Below are 23,487 nucleotides of genomic sequence, written 5' to 3' on the forward strand. Positions count from 1 at the left end.
TACCAAGGGAGGGAGGCAGCACACCTGGTCGAGGGGTCAGGGAAGTCCCTCTGTGGAAGTAACGTTTAAGTGAGACTCAGGCATGCTCTTCAAGAGAAGGGAGAATGTGATAAGCTTCAGGAACCTGAAAACTGTCACGATAGCTGGAGCAGGAGACAAACTCTGCCCGGGCCAGCACGTGGGAGCATTGTAAGTGGAATACAGAAGTGAGGTTTTATCTAAGGATCGTGGGATTTTACTTGTCAGTGTGTGACACGATCAGACTTGAGCTTTTCAAAGATCATTCTTGCATCCAATGTGGGCTCGGATCAGAGGGGAGGAGTTTGAGAGACAGTGCTGCTTTGGGCATGTGACTGCAATTGTGAGTTATTAATGACTAGAAAAGGGAAGAGATGCAAAGACTTGAAATATTACCAGTAGGGAGACTGGATAGGATTTGGGGATTGATTTGCCTCAGGGAGTAAAGGAGAGACCCTCCCCCCAAGTTTCTGGCATGAGCCCTTGGGATCGATGTTGACATATTTCCTGAAAGGGGGACATTGGTCCCTTAGGACCTTCTGCCCTCACTGAGCTTATACCTGGTGGGAAGTCAGTCCTGAAATAGGATTATTAGAAAGAAGAAAACAGTGTGGCAGAATCTGAGTCCATCTGAGTCCTAGAACTGCCAGTCCAGTTCTAGGAGACATCAGAGAGCATTTACTTAACAAAATGAATTTTGAAGGATGAATTCAAAATAACGAACAGAGCTTGTGGAGGGCAGAGGAGTTGAGGAGAAGCATTCTGTTCTCTGGGAACAGCCTGTATCAACATCTTGAGGCAGAAAGAAGCCGGGTGGGCACATTCAGTGAACTTAAGAGAATGAAATTCAGGAGCAGGAAGTGAAGGGCAAGAGGAAGCTGGCAAAATAGGAACTAGATCATGAGAGGCCATGTTCCATACTGTGTCTGGCTTCTCATTGTTAGGATAAAGTTTTTTAAGTTGGAAGTCAACTCTTGGTTCAAGTTAGGCAACTCTCTGAGGTTGTTCAGGTGATTCCAAGGGTCCATTCTACCTACTAGGGATTCTGTGATTACTCATAGAGCAGTGCCCAGTGGTTGGTTCTCAGGAGAAGACACACTGAGGAAGGTGCGTGTAAGCAGAGCATTTAAAGATCAGATCACTCTGTGTCAGTTGTGAAAATTCAGCAAACATTCTCTCAGCAGCAAAGGGACAGACAGGTGGGGTGACTCTCTGCACTTCAGCTCTCTCTCCCTGTGAGCTGAGTCAAGGTAAGATTGTGCCTATGGATTATTTTTAAGTAACTGGCAACCCTGGTTTTATGCCTCAAATTTTCCAGTGGATGCATCCATGAGTGCAGTAGACTCAACTATGAAAGGGCTGTGCCACAAGCATAAGATGGTACCCCATCTCTCCGTGCTAGCTCCACTGTTCCTGAGAGCTGGGGCCCAGCCCCTGACCACTTTCCTTCTTCCCACCATCAGGAAGCTCCCTCTGCACCCTTGAGTAGGTCAGAGGGCACCTGATATTGTACAGCAGCTATCTTCTCAAGAAAGTCTAGGTCCTCTTTTTCTCCTAACCAGTCCAGTGGATCCCATTGTCTAAGAGTGTCCACAGGTACCAAACAGTGGTTTAATTACAGGCACACTGGGAGAACTGTCCATACCTTTCATTCAGAGGCCCCTTTCCTCATCACCACTCAAGCACCCCCCTACATAGCCAACAACCCAGAAGTTACCACCACCTCTGAGATCACTCCACCCAGTTCGTAAACCAACAGACCCCCTGTCTGTCAGAGTCATCCTTCACTAAACGCTCACGGCATTTAATTGTTTAGCTTGGCCAGGGTGTTGGCACAATAAAGCCGTATTTCTACTGAGAGTGGAGGAAATTTCTTAAAAGACCATGGCTGCTTAATATTTAAACAAACTGTTCACTGTTTAAACGATGGCATTTTTTTTTTCTGCTGAAGGGAGAAACTGAGCAGAAACAGGTTTGCAATCTAGCACTGGTCTTCCATATGGCTGAGTGTGACAAATAATGTCGTTTGTCACAGATATGCTAGTCACCAGCAGAATAATGAGTGGTTCCAGATGCAGGTTGAAAACAGTGGCTTCTCCTTTCCAATGCTTTTTTTTTTTTTTTTTTTTTTAATTCTTGTATTCTAGGGTCCAGCCACCTGTCAGTTACCAGGCTTACAAGCCAGCCAGTCTTAAAGGGTGGTGCCCTTGCTGGGAAGGAAGTCTTCTCTAGGGTGGGGAATTAGTAGTGGTGCCTTTGACAGGCCTTTCTCTCTTTTTCCCTCATGTACACATTACCTCCTACTTTGCCATTGCTTTTCAGGAGTGGCCGTAGTGGATACCCTTCGATGAGTCCACTCTCCCCCCAGGAAATATTCCAGTTGGCTTGTATGGACCCAGCCGATGATGGACAGTTCCAGGAACAGCAGTCTCTGGTGAATGAATGAGTTACATGACCTCAAAAATAGTTGCTTGGTTTCCTGATCCCTCCCACTCTCATTTCCAAATTTTATTTCATAGCTATGATTTATTAGGAAAATCCTTTCCCATAGTCCTGCCAGTTAGTTACCCTGGGAGTTTCCTGCTGTCTCTCCTTTCACAGCTAAATATCCCATGTTCTCTGGTAAATGCTTCCTCTGCAGATCTGACAGTTTCCAGGAGGCCCCTTACCTACTGCAGGGACTTACATTGCTTCAGACCAAACCTTCCTAATTTATGCCTGTAAGCAGCAAATGTAGAAGCAAGAGTCAAAATCTTGCCTTTGATATGGGGACTTAGGATGGACCACCACCAGAATGAATGGCACCAAATGGACAGCTTAGTGCAGCCAGGTGCTGCTTCTGGGGACACAGGAATGCCCTACGCCAGCCCTTTGGGGACTCCCAGCTCCTGGATCACTCAGAGGAGCATGTGTGACAGTGACCAGCTGCCAGCCGAGAGTTACAGAACAATCTCTTACCTCTTTTCGGTGCGTCCCTTTGGGTCACAATTCTACCAGTCAAGTACTTTCTAAGAGGTCCCTAAAATCCCTCCCAAGCCTAGAGTTTTTCATTTTCAGTTTAATGTATAATTTGAGAGCGCGCGCAAGAAGGGTAGGGTCAAGAGAGACAGAGACACAGAATCTGAAGCAGGCTCCAGGCTCTGAGCTGTCAGCACAGAGCCCGAAGTGGAGCTCAAACCCTCATGTGTGAGGTCATGACCTAAGCCCCAGTTGGACACTTAACCCAATGAGCCACCCAGGTGCCCCAAGCCTAAAGTATTTTTATTAGCATAAATGATAAAAATTCCCGAGAAACCTCTTGAATCAAGTTGAAGTTGGAGAAGAGGGGGCACACTGACCTTTAGATTTTGCTATTACAAAGCTAAAATGTGATTTCCAATGATAATAGACCTTACCATTATCCTTAGTTTAGGAGTCATCAGATCAGGTTCCTTCCTGAGCTTAGAATTAAAGCCCAAGTGTCCATTGGCCTGGGAGGAAAAAGACAAAACCCAACATTTGCAAGAGTCCATATAGACTGCTTATACTAAGTTCTGTGCCACTTTGATTATAATTCATCTGTGTTTTTTCTCTCTCCTTCTCCCCTGACCCCTCTCCACTGCTGCTGTGCACCCCAGAGCCATCCTAGATGGATGATGTGGGTGGAATGTGGGACTGGCCGGCTTATGGAGTGCATATCTGCTGGCATGAGTACCCTCAGAGCAGGTCAAAACCCTTTGGTAGCACAGACAAATGGGTGCTTCCCTCTTTGGTGATTGTGAAGACAGGGAATTCTGCATAGTTGTGTTTGGGAGGCCAGACCAGACCCTCGCATGGTATGAGTGCCTTAGGTGTACTTGGTAAGGGAGGCAGGAAGCCTTGGACGAATTTCCTGCCTTTCTTTATGAGGAATTTAGCACCATAGACTAATTGGCACAGATAGTTTGATTCTTAAAAGTGCCTGTCAGCATTTTACAGCTTGTCTGCCTGATGATGTGTCTGGCTGGGAAAATCTCAATAATGTGTCCTTTCTTTCACAGGGAGGTTTTCTTTATTGCATCATTATTTCCATGGGTCCCCCAGAGCCAAGCCGTAGTGCCAGGACTTTCTGGATATGTGTTCATCTCATTGTCAGTACTGGTGTCTGTAATTCAGTTCAGGTGTCAGCCCGTGCTACACTCTCACCACTGTGTACCTCCTGCCCATCCCTTGGGGGCCCCTGTTCCACATCCAGAGGCGTGGCCATGATGTGTGCGTGTGTCTTACACTACCTCTCACACCCTGCAAACTGTAATGTTGTTACCACATCTGTTTCAAGTCGGACCTGTGTGCTTTATGAAGCATGTACTACAAACACTATAATTTCCTTATGCACACTTATCACATGTTCTAGGAAGGCAGTCCTCTCATTCACCTCAGTAACCACCTGGCCAAGTGGTCTTGGGCACCCTTCCCTTCAGCAGTGCCGTTTGTTTAGACAACTAGGTTTTTAGGATATAATTTCCTAACTTTTTAAAATCTGGTATATAATCTCAAGATGTCCAGGATATTTCTAGGTCTCTCTGGTGACCATGTAAACATTTCCAAGGCAGCCCTACCCTCTATGAAATGACAGTAGCTCTCCGTATAGATCATGTACATTGGCCAAACTAACATTCTTGAACCAGGAAAATAACAAAAAAGAGTTGTACAGGCACTTGAAATGTACTAGTCCAAACTGAGATGTGCTATGAGTAGACCTGGTACAAAAAAAAATGCGAAATATCTTAATTTTTAGATTGATTACATGTTGACATGAGGATATTTGGATATACTGGATTAAATAAAATACATTAACTTTGATAAAACTACTTTTTTAAATATAGTAGGTAGGAAATTTAAAATTACATAGGTAGCTTGCATTATATTGGACTCTACTGGTTTAGAGCATCCCTGACAGATGGCCACTTACCACCTGTTTCAAATGGTTTCAATCATAGGAAAGCTCTCAGCTAACAAAATCCTGTGTCTTAAGGTTTGGGGCGATATATTTGACACCAGAAATTGGTGACTTTCCTTAGAGTAGGAGTTTCTATTTATCTTGGGAGGGCCAGAGAGAGGGAGAGAGAATCCAAAGCAGGCTCTGCACCGACAGCTTGGAGCCTGATGCAGGGCTCAGACTCACAAACCGTGAGAGCATGACCTGAGCCAAAACCAAGAGTTGGACGCTTATCTATTTAGTTGATAAATAGGCTTATTCTTTTAATCTGAAGAAGCTAACACTACCAACTCTCAAAAAGTAGACGTCACATATCTAGGTAGTATTATGACTAATAATGCTTTACAAAGCTATGCAATCTGAAGCATTGCTTTGTAATAAATAAAAGTGATAAGTACTTGACTAGGAAAGGTAATCTTAACCTTTTAATCCCAGGTAGAACTTTCTCTTTGGGACATCTGGTATGCCACATGTTGCACACATAAATGGACACATATATACACACACAACTGAGACCATAAAGATACCAGTCTCTCTTATAAAAGCTATTTTGGTTGTGGAGGAGGCAGAATCATCCACTGGAGGTGAGAGCAGTGAGATGGAACCAAGTCCCACAAGCATGGCTGTGTGTTTATTTCCAGGAGCCAGAGGTTAGTGAATTAAAAAGCGTGCAGTCCTCTAACCATGGCATCTACCTTCCTTCGGACACCCAGGAGCATACGGGATCTGGGAGGGCATCCTCTATGCCACGCCTGACTGTGGATCCCCAGGTAAAAAGCTGTCACCACCTACCCTATGCAGTGGCATCCTGGGCTGTATTGAATTGGTGGGTTATGAAAGACCATTTGCTTTTATCAGGTGAGCTCTTGACTTGCCCCCATCCCTTCCCTATAAGCAAAATCTGGCTCATGGGCCTTCTTTTTAATAGAGCCTACTCCTCCACCGTGTGTCTTCAGTGAAGCCCTAACCATAACAGACTAGCCAGCAAAATGGTAGAACTCCTGCTGGATGGGATCAACATTCTCAAGACTCAACCAGCCATGCAAGAAACATTTTCCAGGATTTTCCCTGTGTATTTTTCCTTTTCTCCTTTCCTGGCTCCCCCAGCACATACGCAATTACTTACACACACAGCTCTGTGTCAGGACCGTCTGTCCTAACCAGTGCAGGCCACGCCTCATTTCTTTGTCTGTTTTCCTGGCTTCTTTTTTCTGTCTGTCTGTCTCACATCAAGTTTTGACAGAGACAAGAAGTTTTTGTGGATCTGTTTTAACATCTGTGGCAAATCACAAATGCCAGAGTTTAAGGTGGGGCTAGGGTGGGACCCATGATAGAGAGCAATTCATTCTTAGATGCTGCCCAGTGACGAGCTCTCCTACACTCCCATGCTACGTGGCAGGGCCTTCTGTGGTGAGGGCACAAAATAAAAGGCAAAGCTGTGCTTCTTTCATGGTGCAGACTGTTTTGACAATTGCCCTCACCCCTCACCTATCCCAAGGTTCACTGCAGGTCCTGGCTCAGTTCTTATGGCAAATGGCTCTCTGGGAAGCTTACACTGGACACTCAGTTGCTTGCTTTCCTCAGCATGAAGATAAGACCCTAGTTAAGTCTCAGTATCTGGGTTAATATAGCATAAGACACTTTCTGGAACAGCCTCCTTCAGCTAAGGTCTGAGCAAGGGGGATGCAAGGGAACTTACGCTTGGCAATCTTCAACAATTTCTATCTCACTTCTTCCCTAATTTCAGAACCTTCCAATAATTAATCCAGATTTTGTGTTCCTCGGGGGGCTCCCATTTCCAGGTGGTGACAGACGCTAGCTCCATGAGACGCTCGTTTTCCACCATTCGGGATAAGCGTTCAAATTCCTCATGGCTGGAGGAATTCTCTATGGAGAGAAGCAGTGAAAACACCTACAAGTCACGTCGCCGGAGTTACCACTCCTCCCTGAGACTGTCAGCTCATCGCCTGAATTCTGACTCAGGTGAAGGGGTCTACACTGTTCACCTCTTTTCAGGCTCCCACTCTGATGACCAAGTCTGGCAAGAACTGAAAATCACTGGAACGGGATGCCGATAAGGATACAGGTTGAGGAGAGTGAGGGAAGGAAGAACGCTCATCACCAGAAGAGGCTCCCCCATGTGACTAGCCCCAAAATGAAGTCCTCTATATTCATCACAAAGGCTGAAATTTCTTTCTTTCAGAGAAGGGCTATAGAAAGCATTAAAATGTATACAGAGTTACCAAATCCATTATGCTATATACCTGAAACTAATATAACCTTGTATTTCAGTTATATTTCAAAAATAAAAAAAAGTTGAGATTTTCAAAATGGCCTTCTGCAAAACCCCTGGAGTTTCTTAGGGGGCCTCTAATATATTCCTGGCAGGGGGCTGGGCTCTCACCTCCAACTGCACTTCACCTTCAGTAGGGCTACCTGGAATTGTGTTAGGTATTGGAGTTTGCGTTTGTGTTTTTAAGGAAAAGGGTCATACTGATAACAATCATTCGCAAATCATTAGTCTGCCTCAAACTCTATTTCACGAGATGAGGAAGCAGATTGAAAAGCAGTGACATGCCAAAGTCAGGGCCAGTAAATGGCAGACATGGGACTGGAAGTCCTCAATGGGACAGAAACAGTTGGACCTCCATACCTTCTACTAATGCCATCTTCCCCCGCAAAAAGGTACACACCCATATTTAGAACATGGAGAATTCCTGAGTCGTAGTGTCAACAGAGATTCTATCTTAATCGTGTTCAGGGTAAACAGAAGCAGAAGAGAACCAATTGCATCCTTTGGCATATGTGTCTGCACACTTACCTCTTCACAAAGGGCAATTTTCCAACCTTTCTCTCCTGCCTCTGACATGCCTGGAGAAGCTAAGGCTCTTTAGGGTCCCAGTCCCAGGCTATAGGACATCTCTTTATGTTCTCAGGCCAGTACGGGGAGAATTGTGATCAGATGCTTTTGTCTTCTCTCCCAGGCCACAAGTCTGACACCCACCGCTCAGGGGGCAGAGAGCGGGGACGGTCAAAAGAGCGAAAGCATCTTCTCTCTCCCGATGTCTCCCGCTGCAACTCAGAGGAGCGAGGGACCCAGGCTGACTGGGAGTCCCCTGAGCGCCATGAGTCCAGGTCTCCCAGCGAGGGCAGGTCACAGACCCCCAACAGACAGGTGAGCATGGAGAGGACATGGAACCTCTAGAAAAATAGGGAAGGGTGGTCTGTTACCATTAGGTGCAAAATACGGAAACCCACACACACCCTGGTTTCACGGGAAACTACATCCATTGTGCGCAGAAGTTAGCTACTCATGCTTGTATACCCAGAAAGGATGTGAAATCACAGGAAACCAGATAGTCCCCCCAAGAAAGGCAATGGTATCTAGAAGTCATTCCCCCTCAGTCCTCAGAACCCAGATGTGCAAAGTCACAAGAAACAAGCGCAAGAATGTCTCAGCCAGATTTAGGAGGAAAAGATCAGCTTTAGCCAGAAACGTTTCTTTGACCAGTTACATGATCCCATTAGTTAGAAGGGTGATCCATCCCTCAGCACAGGATTTCTAAGTTGGATCAGCTCAACCTCATTTACTTAGCTTCCAGTCATCCCAAAGGGAAGACCCCCTACTCCTCCAGCCTAGTACTGAAACACCAGCCTTTGCCTGCGAAATCACTCCCAGAGCTATGTGAAAACATTCTCTAGCCCTGCTTTCCTCCTCGCAGCCCTACACCTCTCTTCAAGGCTGTCAGAGCCCAGACGGGAGACCCAGTCAACATCAGTGAGCAGAGGGGAGGAAGAGGGGCTAAGACAGTGGACTTTTACAGGCAGTGGAGAACTTTCTTCTAGAGCAGTGGCTTTCAAATTTCAGTGTAGAATATAATCACCAAAGCTTGTTAAGATTGCATAGTCTGGGGACCTAAAGCATTTTACTTCAGTAGTGAGGCCATCTAGAAAGGGAAACCCAGAAATCTGCAGTTGAAAAGACCCCTTCTTCCCCCAAGAGTTTCTGAGCAGGTGGTTCATGGGTCACACACACCTTGAGAAACACCTTCCGGAAGGTCTGTTTACCAGCACTGGGTTCAGGGACCCTTGGGAACAGGTGAGCAGGTCAAGTAAGGTCTGCAGCAGCAGCTGATCCTATGGGTGTAGGAACCGAGTTAACATCAGCAAGCCACAGGAGACGTGCAGGCAAAAAGAGAAGAAGAGGGAAGGTATTTGCCCTTCCTTCGGATCCACTTCCCAAGAAGGATATTCCAGATACTGACCTTAGAGCATTCATTCGCCTTTCCTAGAAGTTGTCTTTCTCAAAAGGCTTTCTTTCCGTGAGCTGCTTGTTACATATGTAGAGCTTCCAGAATTCTGCTACTTAAAATGCTTGTCATACATTCCAGCAGCACCCAGGAGCTTGTTAGAAATGCAGTCTCAGGCCTCAGCTGCAGTTTAAATGGACCTGGCCTGGCCTATGTGGTAGAGATGGTCAGTCTTAGTTCATCCCTGCATTCCTAAGGGGAGGGGGCTGGCAGCAGAGGGGACCCAAACGCAGATTGCCCTCCCCCAGAGCCCAGACCCCAGGGGCTATCAGAAGGGTTAGGGGCTGCAACAGGGCTGCAAGTAGGGATCAGGCCTGGCCTGGTCTAACATGCCACGTCTGTCCCCCTGCACAGGGCACGGGTTCCCTGAGTGAAAGCTCCATCCCCTCCGTCTCTGACACCAGCACCCCAAGACGAAGTCGCCGACAGCTGCCACCCGTGCCGCCAAAGCCTCGGCCTCTCCTTTCCTACAGCTCCCTGATTCGACACGCCGGGAGCATCTCTCCCCCGGCTGATGGCAGCGAGGGCGGCTCTCCGCTGGCCTCCCAAGCCCTGGAGAGCACGGAGGCCAGCCTGGCAGAGTCTTCCAGCGCCCGGCACATACAGCAGGGCCAGCACGCCTCCCCACAGCGCTACATCTCCGAGCCCTACCTGGCCCTGCACGAAGACTCCCACGCCTCGGACTGTGGCGAGGAGGAGACGCTCACCTTCGAAGCAGCTGTGGCCACCAGCCTGGGCCGCTCCAACACCATCGGCTCCGCCCCACCGCTGCGGCACAGCTGGCAGATGCCCAATGGGCACTATCGGCGGCGAAGGCGCGGGGGGCCCGGGCCAGGCGTGATGTGTGGGGCTGTCAGCGACCTCCTGAGTGACACGGAAGAGGACGACAAGTGCTAGAGGCTGCTCCCCCCTCCGATGCATGCTCTTCTCTCACCCGGAGAAAACCAGGACCCAATTGGGAAGCCAGTGCTGCCCGGGGGGGGAGGAAGAGGGAGGAGGAAGACGGAAGGACACCCTGCGTTATCCGACGGGAGGAAGGAAAGGACACCAGGAAAACCAGTTGAACCCGCCAGATTGCTTTACTTCCCTTTGCAAGACGGGCACTGCCATAGTTCTGCCCCTTTGCCGGGGAAAGGAAATCTGAGAACGTGGAGGAGGGTTATTCCCATGGCAGAAGGGACGTGAGGAGGGCTTTGCTTCCCCTTGCCCCTTCCCACTTTTCTATAAGCCGTGGGGGGACGGAGCTGGCCTGTGTCTACGCCCATTGCCCTGAAAAGCCTGGAAGACTTTCTGGCTCTTAGCTGGGGAGTCATGGAGACCACAGGACAGGAATCTCCTCCCTCACCGGTTCTTGCTCCTCAGCCAGCACCAGTGCCATCAGGCCGATGGCAACAGCATCTCACGTGTTACCCTATGGCTTGCTTCCCCCAAAGAAGCACAGGCTAAGTTTAGGAGCCTTGGATGCCAAGGATAGGAGGCAAGGAGGGAGGGGAAAGCTGAAGTGGAAGACGGGATCAGGGTGCTGTGGCGGTAGCAGCAAGGGCTGGTCTGGGTGAGCAAAGCCATAGTCCAGCAGCCCCGACCACAGGGGAGAGGCTCAGAGCGATGAAGAATGGGCGGTAGTGAGGGCAACAGTCCTGTCTCTTTGAAGCCTGTCATCCACGCGGCAGGTGCTGTATTAGGATAGGCCAGGGAGGCCCCTCAGGCTCCACAGAGGTGCCCGACGCTCCAGGAAGGGTGAGGTCTTAAAAGCATTTAACAACCTCTGTGGCCAGAGCCCCAGCTGGCAGGAGCGGATGTTCAGCTTCCTGCTGGAGCCCCGCACTCTGCCAGGCTGTAGCCCTGCAAACGCTGGTCACAAGGGGTCCCTAAGGGTGGTGGGGAGCACTTAGGGCAGAGTCTGTTTTCCAGCCAGTCTAGAAGGATGTGGAACAGTCCTACAGTTGTATCAGCACTTATGGCTGAATGTCAGCCTAGACTCTGGCCCAGGAGGCAGCGGGCCTCCCTGCCAAGCAGCAAGGCCAAGTGCCAGAGGCCCAGCCTTCCCTGCCACTCGCTGAGAAGGCAGCACACATATACCCAAGGTAGGCCCTCCATCACTGAATGGAGACTTCTAGAGAGAGAGAAAAGGCAGACAGATTGAAAGGAGAAGCTTCCATGAGAGTATCAGTCTGAGTTTACTGAGGGGACCTCCTAGGAGGAGGGCCTTTGGTCTGGCAGCTTCCTCAGCTCATTTGTGGTTGATAGTCAGTTTGACAGGATACTTTGAAGGTGATCAGTAAATATACCTCAGCTTAGACCTGGGCTGCTCCTCCTAGCAAAGTAGGCTCTGGTGGGGCCTCATCACACACGGTGAGGAGACTGGAGTCCTGGTGGCCTTGACTATCTCCTGGGGCCAGGACTGGGCTTTACCCCTCCCCTGAGGAAGAGCTGGGCAGAAGGCAGCCTCAGGCCACTGTGTCATTCTTAACGCCCCCACTCTCAGAAGCATTACGGAAAAGAGGGCCTTTCTTGGCTAATCAGTGCTCCTCTTGTTTAGATGGTCCATTCAGGGAAGCACATCCCTCTCTTTATCTGGTGGAAATGTACCATCCCCTCCACTTCCTCCCTGGTCTCATCACTGTAGCTGGAAGGAGCCCCGGAGAGGGGTGCCAGGCGGGGCTGTCCCTTCTCCGCCAGGAGCAGGTGGAGCTTGGCCCACAGGACACCCCCACCCCAGCCTGACCTCACAGTGGATAAACACTCTTTTTTTATCTTCCTCCAGCCAAGACAGACTCCACCTCGTGGGTAGGAGAAGTTAGTGGCTGTTATTTTTCTTAGATGGAGCCTCTTTTTACTTACGAAGCTTTTTGTTTTGGTTGAAATAGAACTAAGGCATAGTTGCATCAACCTTGAAAAGCCAAATACAGTCACATGGCTGCAGAATCATTTGTCATGGCTCTGCCTTCTCGTCTAGATATTGATGCAGCTTCATGACCCATGGTCTGCCCCTCCGATCAAAGGACTCCCGGGGCAGGAGACCACGGAGGCAGAACACAAGCTGCCTCCCCTCAGACCTTCTGCTCACTTTCATTTTCCTCTCCCGCTGAGCACTCGTGTGCTCGGGCGTAGCTGGCAATGGGAATGTGACTATGGAACGCCCCGATCCTAACAGGCGTGCACTTTACATAAGACTCAGGCGCTGGGCCTCGTATCGTTTAAAGGTTTCCTCCGCTCAGCATCATTTCGTGCCAAAGCGCTGCTGTGGGCTGCTTTCTGTGCACAAAATTGCTTTCTTCCACCTCAGAAATGCAGCTTTCCCTGGGGACAGGCCCACAACAGGACAGCCGTTCTGAGTCAGCAAGTCTATTACATTGTGTTTTGAGAAAAGGAATTGAAGCGGAATCTTAGGCCATTTCAACAGTAGGAGAAATTTGGGCTGCCAGAGCAATTACCAGAAATGGAATTTGCCTGTAAACCACATTACAAACACTAAATTTACCGTGTCAGGAAACCTGCCTGGACACCTGAACTCCTTAAACTCATATACACACACGCATTTGAGTCTTCAATAAAGTGGTATAAAGCACTGCAGACGCAGTCTCCCGACCAACCACTTGTGTTTTTCTAGATCAATTCCCCCTGACCAAGAAATTGGGTTTCTTATCCCTTAGCCTGCATTTACCTTTCTATTAAGACCAGAAAATAAAAGACAGTGTTCTGTTAAGTCACAGACCTCATTATCATCATCATCTTCTAACCATTTCCTTTTGCCTCTTAATAAACATGAACTCTCGCCTTCCCTCTAATAGCTGACCAGGACATCCCTTCCTACTTACCAGATTCTGCCTCTTATCTTTCCCCTGAAGAGTGGCCCCTTGAGATCTCGAAACGTGTGCTTCTCTTTGGATTAAAAAAGTGTGGCAGCATCTCAAGAAATGCCAAGCAAACCGGGAACACTATCAGTGTTTGAGATACACAGTGTTATCCGAGTTAGTACTGCAGGGCCCCTCAGAAGAATCTTTATATGTCCAGTTTCCCTTGCTAATATTAGTCTTAAGCATCCTCTCAAAACAGGGAGGGAGGGGAGGAGGGGGGAAAAAAAGAGAGGAGAAGGGAAAGAAACCAAGGTAGAGAGCTGTTCTAACTTGTGTTTAGATATTCCTCTCTTCAGCTCCAGACAGACTTCGGGTAACAAATTCATGTGTCCCCCTCTCTCAAGCCCCATGAGGTCAGAATGCCAACAGGCCTTCATACTTAGGGGTAGAGCTGTAGGTCAAGAGGCTCTGTGAGCCAAGGTCAAGATAGAATTACCTACACTATGAAGAGAAAGTACCCTTGAACGCCCCCCTCCCCCAGAGTTGACAATTTGAACACAACTGCCCAGAGTGGACCTGTCCCCACTTCTAGCTGAAGAATCTGTTTCTATTCTGGGCTTCATTTCTCCCTGCTCAATGTCCCTGTGGGGTACTGAGATCACAGATAACATTTCTCTGAAGCTGAAATCCAGATGTTCTGGATTTTGCTCTCTCTTGACTGGGACCACAAAAAGACAACCCCATATTCCACCACCCAGACAGCATTGTCTTTCCATACACACATCCACCTCTCCTGCAGCCTTCGTGGTGAGCCTCAGTGTCTCCTGCCTTCTAGTCTCCCAGCCCAGCCCTTGCTCTGCTGCATGTTAGCATTGACCCAACTCCTTAGATGGTTAAAGCCGCCTAGTCCAGGCTTGTTTGCTGACCTGCCTGTCTCTGCTGTGGAGGAAAGATTTGATCTCATGAAAATAGTTGGGAACTTACCAGGTGATATCCACAAGGTGATCTGGAACAGTATAAGGTGCAGTACTTTTGGGGCATGATGGGGGATATGAAATGTCTTCATACTTAACGAAAGCCCACTGCAGGCAAATTAGGTCTTTCCTGGCATAGAACAAAATTTAATAATTTTGGTTTTTTTGAAGAAAGTTCTCAATTTTTCATTATATCCTATTTCTAAAGCCTGTTCTGGTGGATGTCTCATTTTTGGATAGAGTTTGTCTTTAGTAGGCTGGGCCAGGGAGAAGTTGAGATTCTTTAATTTTTCAGCTCAGCTATAATAAATATTATGAGGTCATATAAAGAAAAGGTATATGTGTAGCAGGCAGGGAGCAGATCGTCCTCTACTTTGCAGGGATTTTGTGAAACTGGAAGGTTAAGGAATTTTCACCCTATTTTTGTTTATCAGTTTCATGTTTGTTATGATTTGAGACCTCCAAAGGCATGGTGCAAGTGTGCACAAAGGTCATGGTGAGGAGAGGCAGTTCTCTGCCTTGAGGGAGCCTCTTCCTCACTGGATTCTCCCATCTGTCCATTCTTCCTTCCTAGATTCCCAGGCATTGAGCAATGTCCAAGACGTTTAGGGGAGATCATTATAAGGCAAGATAAAAGAGAGAAGTGCCCCTTGCAAGTGGCCAGTTGGAGTATCATGTTTTAATTCCAGACAAGAGGCCCAGAAGGAATCGGGTCCAGGTTTGGATAAATATAGCTCCATACAGAGACTCTTATTTTAATAAAAGCCAAACAGAATTAACTCAGGACTTAGGACCTAACTTTTGCATGATATGAGCAAAGAGATCCCAGGTTAAGGAGTGCTGCCCCTGTCTTCAGCTCTTTCTGTCTTTTGTTTTCTCTTCGGTGAACCACCCAGTCTACTGTAGCCATTGATCCCAACAGAGCCTCAGCTGATGGCTTCTCTGCTGGTTGTGGTGGCAGGCTTAGCTAAAGAGAGCTGAGGTGATTGGTCGCCATCACATGCTGACCCTCATTCAGTCAGAAGAACACAGACCTACCACTTGGGCGGGGGGGGGGGGAGTGGATCAAACACTGAAAACACAACTATCTCTGGTTTCTGATGGCCATCTTTTTCTTCCTTAAATCCTTTCTGCTTTGACCCTCTGCCTAGGCATCCTGGAGAAATCACTCCAAGCCAAAGATAACACATCTGTAGATTGTCCCAACCTACCCAAAGGGCCTGGAAAGCTTCTCTTAACAAAACTCAAGACAGTTGGTTGAAAAATATGAACAAGACTCACAGCAGAGTCTAATGGATAGCTGGGGTACCTCCAAACAGGCCTTCTATTTTTGTAGTCTTCTTCCTTCTGCTCCCTTCCCTCGTGCTAAAAGTGGAGAGAAGGGGACACTAGTATCTTGACCTAAATGCACACGATTTTATAATAAGCCATGCTACTATGTAAATACATTATTGAAGTTTAAATTCTTATTTCTGGGGGTATGCAAGGGTTGAGCAGATCTGATTTTAAAAATGGTAAGGGGATCTACGTTTATTTTTATTTGGGATCTTTTTGTTTGTATTTTTTGCAACAGACCTGCTCTAGAATAGTAATGAAAGATAAATATGTGCTCTGCAGTATTTCTGAATCAGCTTCTAATTAATATCCATCAAACTTAGTATATTTAAGGCAAAAATCTGAAATTATACAGTACCAGTTCCCTCTTCTGGTTTTGTTTTTTTTTGTTTTTTTTTTTTTGTTTTTTTTTTTTTTTTTTTTTTTTTTTTTTTTTTTTTTTTTTTTTTTTTTTTTTTTTTTTTTTTTTTTTTTGGTCTTCTCTTTTTAAGTCAGTCTCTGTCTCCTGTTTCTAGGGACATAAAATATAATCTAGGTTAATGTAAAGCTTCCTGAAAACTTCACTGAAAGCCAAGGAAATAATAGAATGGGTATCGATTTTTTTGCCCCCAGGACATCTTTAACCAATAAATACAAAATTTAGGTCTTGAGGAGATAAAATGTTTAAGAGTGTGGTAATCTGGAAACGGAAATTATTGATAGTCAAAAACAATTCTATTTCAGCCTTCCATACTAGTGCCTTCAACAAGGGTATTGCATCTGCATGCTTTATTTCCCTCATTAGGAAAATTGAAATACTAAAAGCTTAGCTAATTCATGGGTGTGTCATAGTGTTTGTAAGTAAATTAATATCACATCATTAAAATTCTTAGTCTCCACAAATCAACTTAGAAAAATCTTCTGTCCTTATATCCCACTAAGGACCTATGAAATTCTTGGCATTGCTATAAGCATTCAATTTTTTGGAAGAAACTTCATGTTTAATGGAACCTTAGTTCCAGATTTGCTTTATTTTCACCATCTCTTCTTCCCATTTTTCCTTCTTCTTTTTAGCTCTGTAATTTAAAAAAATTAACTTTTTTTTTAATGCAGGAAAAAAGTTGAGTTTTCATGGTCAGAGCTTTCTGGTACCTACTTTTCGTGGACACGTAAGCCAGTCTTAGATCAAATAAACATTCTCTAATGCTTAGGATCCTCATGAAGTCCTCTTCTCCAACCCAGCATTGAAACAGGAGTCTTTTCTCTCTCACTTTGTTCTGCCAGTTTGTCAGAGGTAAAGGATTTCTCTGTATTCTGGAAACAGATCTGTAGAATCTGTATCAGCTACTACTATTTCCTCCTCAGTTCACTCAGAGGTGGGCCCTAAAGCCGAAAGGACCCTAAATCAAAGCTGCCAAATCCAAATTTGACCTTATTTGGTGACTCAGTGTTCTTTCCAGTAGTCTAATTTCTTTTAGTAATGGTCTATACCACATAGGAAACCCACTGCTCAAAGCAAGTCTGTTAGAAATCTGTATAAGGGATGAGCAGGAAAAACACACTCCAAAATTTCAAAGTGCCATTAATCAATTAAAAAAATATAAAGGTAAAACGAGGGCTAACCAATGTAATCTAACTGCCAATTAAAGTATACAGTAGTTCTGGTCTTAGCTACATTTGATATGGAGTTCTACCACATTAAGCAGACCCCAGCAGATTTAGTAAAAACATAGGCATTGAATTTTAACGGCTACCAATGGGGATATATACTTAGCCTGCAGGCCAAACTTCAATCAGTGTTTTTCTATCCTGGTGTTTTGTGAACAAGCCAAAATTTATACAAAGCCACCGTAAGTGCTGCAATTGCAGAGGAACCTCCCTCCTGGTGATATTAGAGAACAGTCCAACTCCACTCAAATTGAGTCCAAATTTTGGAACTCATCCAGAAAAACAAATGGAGGAGAAAAATCTAATGCGTCAAGTATAGTTGACATTTCATAGCTGGGGCAATGTGGGCAGAGGCTAGGAAGACAAGCTATAGAACAAAGAGAAGGTTGACATGGAAAATACCAACTAGTCCCAGGAGCAGAAGGTGTATGACCTGAGATTGTCTCTTATACTAGATCACTGGTAAACTTGTTAGCACGATACTAGATTCAGAGAAGTTCTTTTTGCTAAACTCACCAAAGGTAGTGGATTTGAAGGCCTCAGAGGATTAATAGAGAACTTTTCCAGAACTGGGAGATGGAGAGAAAGGAGATTCTTACTTTAAAGCAGCTCGAAGACAATCTCTGTGACTTTAGCATCTCTTCATTATAGTAATGTCAATAGTGGAGAGATTTCACTGATCTTCCTAGTGGTACAAGTACCAGGGGTGGTGAGTGGGACAGGGGATGAGCTTAATCAGAAATAGATTTCAAACTGTGAAGGGTGCACCGGTACCAGCCTCAAAGGATATTGTTACAAAAAAGTAGACAAACGGGTGTCCAGGCCATGCCCTCTGTCCTTTGGGACCTATGGTCAGGCCATTCCCACCTTGATTTGCTCTTAGAGGATGAGCATATAAGACAGGATCAAGAGGAAAATTGGGTGCTTTGTCTTAGGCTGTTAAAACGCTGCTGCCTGCATTACAAACCACATGTGAGTCAAGACACTCCAGATACTTCCTTATGGGCAGCATCCACTGCAGTGTGCCAGCCTGACACCCCTTCAGTAGTGGTGTATGAATGGCAGCCAGTGCTGGCCCGCCCAGAGTATCGGTGCATCTTTCCTAAAGCCAGAGTTCAGCACTGCATGTTGACCAGGTGGATATCCTGTAATATAAATGCTCGTTTGGATCCAAAAGGAAAATTATTAAAAATAAAAGAAAGATGAACAACTTTAATGTTTTTGGGGGGGTCAAAGAAAAGAATAAATAAAACCTTGTTGTAAAGAATTAATCGACCTGATTCCCCTCACTCTGTTTCTTTGCTCCCTAAAAATGGAGGTCATGGGAGTGAAACTCTCGTCAGAACTCTCGGGGCAAGTGGGCAGCAGGTTCTGCAGTGCGGCTGGCTGACATCATCTGGTCAACCCAGCTAGTGAGGAAGAATTCCGGAGTTTCTCAACATTTGACCCTGGCCCTCAAGGATTTCCTTTTGTTAAAAGTATTGTCTTGGAGGAAACAAATAATAGCAACAACAAAAATAGGCAAAATACTTGTTCCCTGAACAAGTAATTTTCTGACCAGAAAAATACGATCTCTAGGTAGGTAGTGTAAAATTTGACAGGGAATGTATGGAACACGGGTCTTCATAAGTAAAAGAGCTACAACCAGCCTTCTCTCCAAGAGAGGACACTCACTTAGCTACCAGTTCAGGAAGGAGAAGACACCCCAAGACCTTGAGAAGATACTGCCTACATTACTCCTCATTGAGTCATAATAGCTCCTGAATAAAGGAAAGCAGCAGTCCTCAGTCCCTAGGGAAGCATCATCTTCTAATCCTAGTGTTGGGTTTACTGTTTTAACTGAATGAATTCTTCTATCAATTTAATGGAAACCACCTTCTAGAATGACTCTTCTATCTCTGCAGTTCTATCAGAGATGACTTGATTTTTTTAAGTAAGGGTTTTCTTATGATTAAAACCATCAAAAAATATGGTGGGGTGGCTAAGTAGTCAGAAGCCTTGGAGGCTGGATTGGAACATCTCTAAGATCTTGTTCAACTCTCAGAGTTTATTTTCCAGTCATAATTTCTTCCATCTCCACTGAAGTTGGAAAGACAGAATTTGAAGAAAAATTTTATCTAATTACACACGTCTATGGGATGACTAGTTGGTTTGGGCAAAGATTCATTTGTAAGAAATTTTTACATTGAGCGTTTTTTTGGGGGGGAGGGTGCTTTCTAATCTGGACCTTAGTTCCATAGTATCTCCCAGGCTAATGGCACTAGGAAACACATATAAAGGAAAATAGACACTACTCCGAACTTCTCTCTGGTGTTCTTGTATTATGTTTCTGAACATCTTTTGGTTACCCTAATACAACTTGTCCCTTATCCTAAATTTTGCCTCTAGGATGTTATAAACCTTGCCTTTACTTGTACATCATGATCTTTTGCTAATAAACTAGGGAAGTTCTCAAGCCACAGACCAAGATTTCAGTTCCTTAGATACCTAAACACAAAATATTGGGACTAGTCACAAGGGCATCTAGCTTTAGAACACCATAAACATGATAGGCAACAAAAAGCAGGAAGAGAAATGCAAGCTCTGGGGTCAGATCCACCTGAATTCAAATCTGTGTACCACCATTCCTGAACTGTGTGCCCTTGAGCAAGCCCTTTAATCTTAAAGTCACTTTCTTCATCTTTATAATGGGAACAACTATAGCAATGACCTGGTAGGGTTACAGTAAACAGTGAATGTGTTTTTGGATATAAAGAGAACAGTGTCTTCCCATAAGAGGCACCTGATACAACTCAGATACCACCATCACAGTCATCACTTAAAAGTATACTCCCCAAACCCAAGGAACTGAACACTTCAGAGACACAGTCTAACCTAAGAATGTGCCAGATGAGGGTGTTTCCCTTCTGGTAGTAAAACACCGAGGACAATTTGATCCTCAGACAGATTTCTAACGAAAAGGGAATAAATTAGCTTTAAAAAGCAAGCAAGTCATTATTATATATCTATTTTTAAATAATGCTTCCACTCTGGTCTCAGAAACAAGCTCTAATTTATTTATTCTTCACTTCTAATTTCCATATTCGTTTAATAACAAAATGGGGGAAACATTAGTGGGAGATACTAATTGTAAAAGTAGCAATAAAGTTAAAGGAAACATTAAAATACCATACCCAGCAATATTCAAGACTATTTGAAATATCAAGCAACTCACAAATTAACAGCACATATAAGGGGATCACATATTCAGAATCAATAGCCTGATTAGGACTCCATGAGAAGGAGAAAAACAGAGGTGCCTGGCTGGCTCAGTTGGTAGAACATGTGACTCTTGATCTCAAGTTCGTGAGTTCAAGCCCCATGTTGAACAGAGATTAAAATATATAAAAAGTTCAAACTTAATCTTTAAACAGTAGTATACCTTGCTAAAGACTACATTACTTGTAAAACAAAAAATACTCAACTATACAAAACTTAAATATCCTGAGGTTTACAGAGAAGATAAACTTCTAAACTACAGCCATTTTAAAAAAAAAAAGAAAACAGAAAAAAAGAAGATCAATCCTCTTAAAAGACCATTCCTATGTGATGAGTAAAGAACCATTAGTTCATAAGGCATCAGCTTGGGACATAAAGTGTATAATACTGTGAAGATGATTCCTGGGGGAATATTCAGGATACCAAGCAGAGTAGCAGACTGAAGCCAACTACTTGAGTCCATCCAGGATGGGAAAGCCCATAGCTCAGGGCACTGCTTCCAGATCTCTGGCCTCTGCTTCTGCATACAAGACCACATGTGCTCATAAAAATAATAATAACTACAGTCTCCATCTGCTGGTATTTAAATGATCCTATAACATACAGGAACCATAGACTCCAGAATGTTAGAGCAGGAAAAGGCCTCTGTATCAATTCTGTCCTAGTCTATTTCATAAGTGAGGGATTTAAGACTAGAAAACCTCTAATATGTGTTTTCCAGAGGACAGGGATGTCTCCTATGAATCTAGTCAACCACAGAAAGCTCTTGAGGTAGCCCTCAGAAGCACAAGCACAACTTTTTTTTTTTAAAGGAGAAGAAAATAAGAGAGAAATACCCCAGGAGGCCCTTTGCTCATGTGTCTAGAATTAATGGACACTATGCATCCCCTCCCTTGCAAAGGATGCATAGAAATCTGAGTCTTCCCATCACATCTCCGAGCCCCAATAGAGCCTTTTTTACAACCTTGAAACAGTCCCAGGAGATATTAGCAAAAGACCAAGCACAAGAAAAGCCACTTGCACCAAAGACAATCAAAGAAAGAGCTGTGACAGATCAAACTATCAGGACTGAAAATACAGGGTGGAATCCAGGCCCCATCCCTAGGCATGTTAGAACAATGGCTTTCCTCTGCCTCCAGATCAGATGGCTTGACTTGGAGAGAAATACAGTGTGGCTGGCTGGGAGGGTGGTGAGAGGGGAAAAGTTGTCTCACAAAACACAACTCGGTAAATGTGCTTACATAAAGTACTAGGTAGACCTGGGTCCGACTTCCAGCTGTGCACTGAATAGTGTGACCCAACCATGGCCATGTTACTTAGCTTCTAACTCTTAGGAGTTTTGGTTTTTTTTCAAGTGTAGAATTAGGATAACAAGACCAACTGCACGTAGTTGTATTTAAGATTAGAAATTACACACACACACACACACACACACACACACACACACTGAGTACTTAGCATGGTACCTATCATGTTACAGACATTCAGTAAACCTATTGCTCTCATTATGAATCTATTCACTCATGTATTAAATGTATTTATTTATCACATACTATGGTGCCAGGTACTGGGGTTTCAATAATGAACAAGCCAGGTGAAGGAGTGGTCGTGAGTTGTCCACAGCCTAATAGAAGTCTTATCAACAAACAAACCATTATACCATTGTGGATTCTTGCTGGGGTGGAGAACTTTCATGGTACCATGACAGCCCCAAGGAGTGACATGAGGAACCACAAATGGCTTCCTGCGAGAACTGGTATTTGAGCTGAGGCCTAAAGAATGACCGGGGTTAGCTGGGCCATAAGGAGGGAGAAGAGAATGTCAAGGAGAGGTGCGAGAAAAAATAGCTAGCTGCAGTTCAAGGGTGAAGCTTTAAGAGGACATATTAAGGGATAAGGCTGGAACATAACGGGGGAGCTCATAAACCATGTTCAGAGTTTAACCTTCACGCATCCCCTGTGTTGGCAAATGGCAATAGCAAGTATCACATCATGAAAAGACTAGATGCAGACATCACATGGGTAAGCCAAACCAGCTTTGCTTACCTAAAGGACAAAGAACACCAGCATAGCTTGTATTCACCACAGAGAAATAATATTCTCTGAGGCATCCAGCGACACAAGCTTCTGGCCACCATATCCTACCTGTCCCCAACAGCAATGTAGGCACACAGCTGAAGATGATAATGTGAGGGAGGGAGGGTCACTTCAGACCCAACGGAGGCTGAACTATCTCCTTCAGGTTCTACTCACAGACATGACAACAAAGCTGTTCTCAGTGTAGGTTAATCTAGAGAGGTGTCAGGGTGCACCCTGGCTGGCTTGTCTCATCAAGCTTGAAGTCTTACCATGGTGACGGAGCTTATGCAGAGCAGAACCCTCAGGCCAGAGAACAATTCTCATTTATCACTCTCAACCTCAGCCTCTTCCCAGCCTAAGTAAATCCCTGAGTGTAGTGCTGCAAAACCCAACAGTCCCCAGACTCCCAGGTGCCTCTATGCCACACAGTAGGGAGCCCTCTGACCTGTGACCCTGTGTCTCACCCAGGCTTTATCCTGACAGCAGCGATCTCCCACGGACGTAAAGGAAGCAGAGAAATGACATGGTCTGATTTGTAAAAAAAAAAAAAAAAACAAATCAAAAACACTTTAGCTGAAATGAGGAGACTGGGATTCAAAGGGGAAAAATGGCATTGTAGTAGAGCTGGTGAGAGGGGCCTGGCATAGGATAGTGACAGCAGTGATGGAAAGAAGAGAACACAACTGAGAAGTGTATTTAGGGGAGGAATAGAGAGGACTTGATGATTGGCTGGTGTATCACACTGACATATAAATCTGTGATTTCCAATAAATGAGGGAGCCACTTAGTTGAGATGGCACACTAAGTCCTTTTGCTCCTGCAACAAATTAAAAAAAAAAAAACAAGCAACAACTACAACAACAAAACCAACGAGTGGCTTAAAACAATATAAATTACTCTCTTATAGTTCTGGAGGTCAGAAGTCCAAAGTCAGTTTCCGCAGGCTTAGGTCAAGGTGTTGGCATGGCTGGTTCCTTCCAGAATCTCTGAAGGAGATTTGCTTTCCCTGCCTTTTTCAGCTTCTAGTGGTCATCTCTAACCCTTGGTTCATGGCCCCCTTCCTCCATCTTCAAAACGTAACACTCCAACCTCTGCTTCCAGAATCGCCTTGCC

General features: G+C 45.2%; 1 protein-coding gene across 3 annotated transcripts in view; it reads left to right on the forward strand.

Moving 5' to 3' along the window:
- The window catches only part of CACNA1E (calcium voltage-gated channel subunit alpha1 E), a 313,512-nt gene extending 300,219 nt beyond the window's left edge, over positions 1 to 13,293 (forward strand). For 2 of the 3 annotated variants that reach the window (XM_039249320.1, XM_039249321.1), the window contains 4 exons: positions 2,341 to 2,452; positions 6,778 to 6,958; positions 7,960 to 8,150; positions 9,640 to 13,293. In XM_039249320.1, the coding sequence (XP_039105251.1) occupies positions 2,341 to 2,452; positions 6,778 to 6,958; positions 7,960 to 8,150; positions 9,640 to 10,182 (1,027 nt within the window). In that variant the 3' untranslated portion in view covers positions 10,183 to 13,293. Of the gene's footprint in view, positions 1 to 2,340; positions 2,453 to 5,616; positions 5,746 to 6,777; positions 6,959 to 7,959; positions 8,151 to 9,639 lie in introns of all 3 variants that reach the window. The other variant, XM_039249319.1, reaches the window with a different exon arrangement.
- Positions 13,294 to 23,487: the final 10,194 nt, after the last annotated feature.

This window comes from Hyaena hyaena, unplaced genomic scaffold (assembly GCF_003009895.1).
Source record: "Hyaena hyaena isolate Hyena2069 unplaced genomic scaffold, ASM300989v1 scaffold_337, whole genome shotgun sequence".
In the NCBI taxonomy this organism is placed as follows: Eukaryota; Metazoa; Chordata; class Mammalia; order Carnivora; family Hyaenidae; genus Hyaena; species Hyaena hyaena.